This window comes from Chaetura pelagica, unplaced genomic scaffold, assembly GCF_000747805.2.
Source record: "Chaetura pelagica isolate M959 unplaced genomic scaffold, ChaPel_1.0 scaffold137, whole genome shotgun sequence".
Classification (NCBI taxonomy): Eukaryota; Metazoa; Chordata; class Aves; order Apodiformes; family Apodidae; genus Chaetura; species Chaetura pelagica.
The window spans coordinates 1,029,270-1,029,824 of NW_009953947.1; the positions used below are offsets into that span (position 1 = coordinate 1,029,270).

General features: G+C 69.0%; 1 protein-coding gene across 1 annotated transcript in view; it reads right to left on the reverse strand.

Annotated features, from left to right (window-relative positions):
• The window catches only part of GNAI1 (guanine nucleotide binding protein (G protein), alpha inhibiting activity polypeptide 1), a 30,568-nt gene extending 30,208 nt beyond the window's left edge, over positions 1–360 (reverse strand). Inside the window, exon 1 of the mRNA XM_010001789.1 lies at positions 147–360. Coding sequence (XP_010000091.1) covers positions 147–264 — 118 coding nt within the window. The 5' untranslated portion in view covers positions 265–360. The remainder of the gene's footprint in view (positions 1–146) is intronic.
• Between the last annotated feature and the right edge of the window lie 195 nt (positions 361–555).

Here is a 555-nt window from a genome sequence, read left to right on the forward strand (position 1 = left end):
CCCCGCGGCCGCCCCGCTGGCCCGGGGGGGCCCCCCCCCGCCTCGCCCTCGCCTACACAGGGACCCTCACCTCGGGTGGGAGGCGAGCGGGCACCTCACCCCAGGGCTTTGGGGGGAGGGGGGCATTATTTCACGGGAGCCCTTACCTAAGAGGAGCAGCTTGACTTCCCTGGCCGCCTTCTCGCCATCCTCCCGCAGGTTCCTGTCGATCATCTTGCTCCTCTCCACCGCTGCCTTGTCCTCGGCGCTCAGCGTGCAGCCCATTTTGGGAAAGGGGCTGTTTAACTTCGCCGGGAGAAGAGATGCAAAGCAGCGGGCGGGTTCCGCGCCGGGGCCGCCGGCGAGGCGCTGAGGAGGGAGGGGGAGTGAGTGCCTCCCCGCTCTCTTTCTCTTCCCCCCCTCCCTCACCTGAAACGCAACGGCAGCGTAGGCACCACACGCCGCGTTTACCTCACACGCAAGCAGGAGAAGAGGGCGGGGGAGCAGGCAGGTCTGCAGCTGTCCCGCGGAGGGAGAAGGCAGAGGCGCTGCTGCGGGAGGCCCGAGGCACGATGC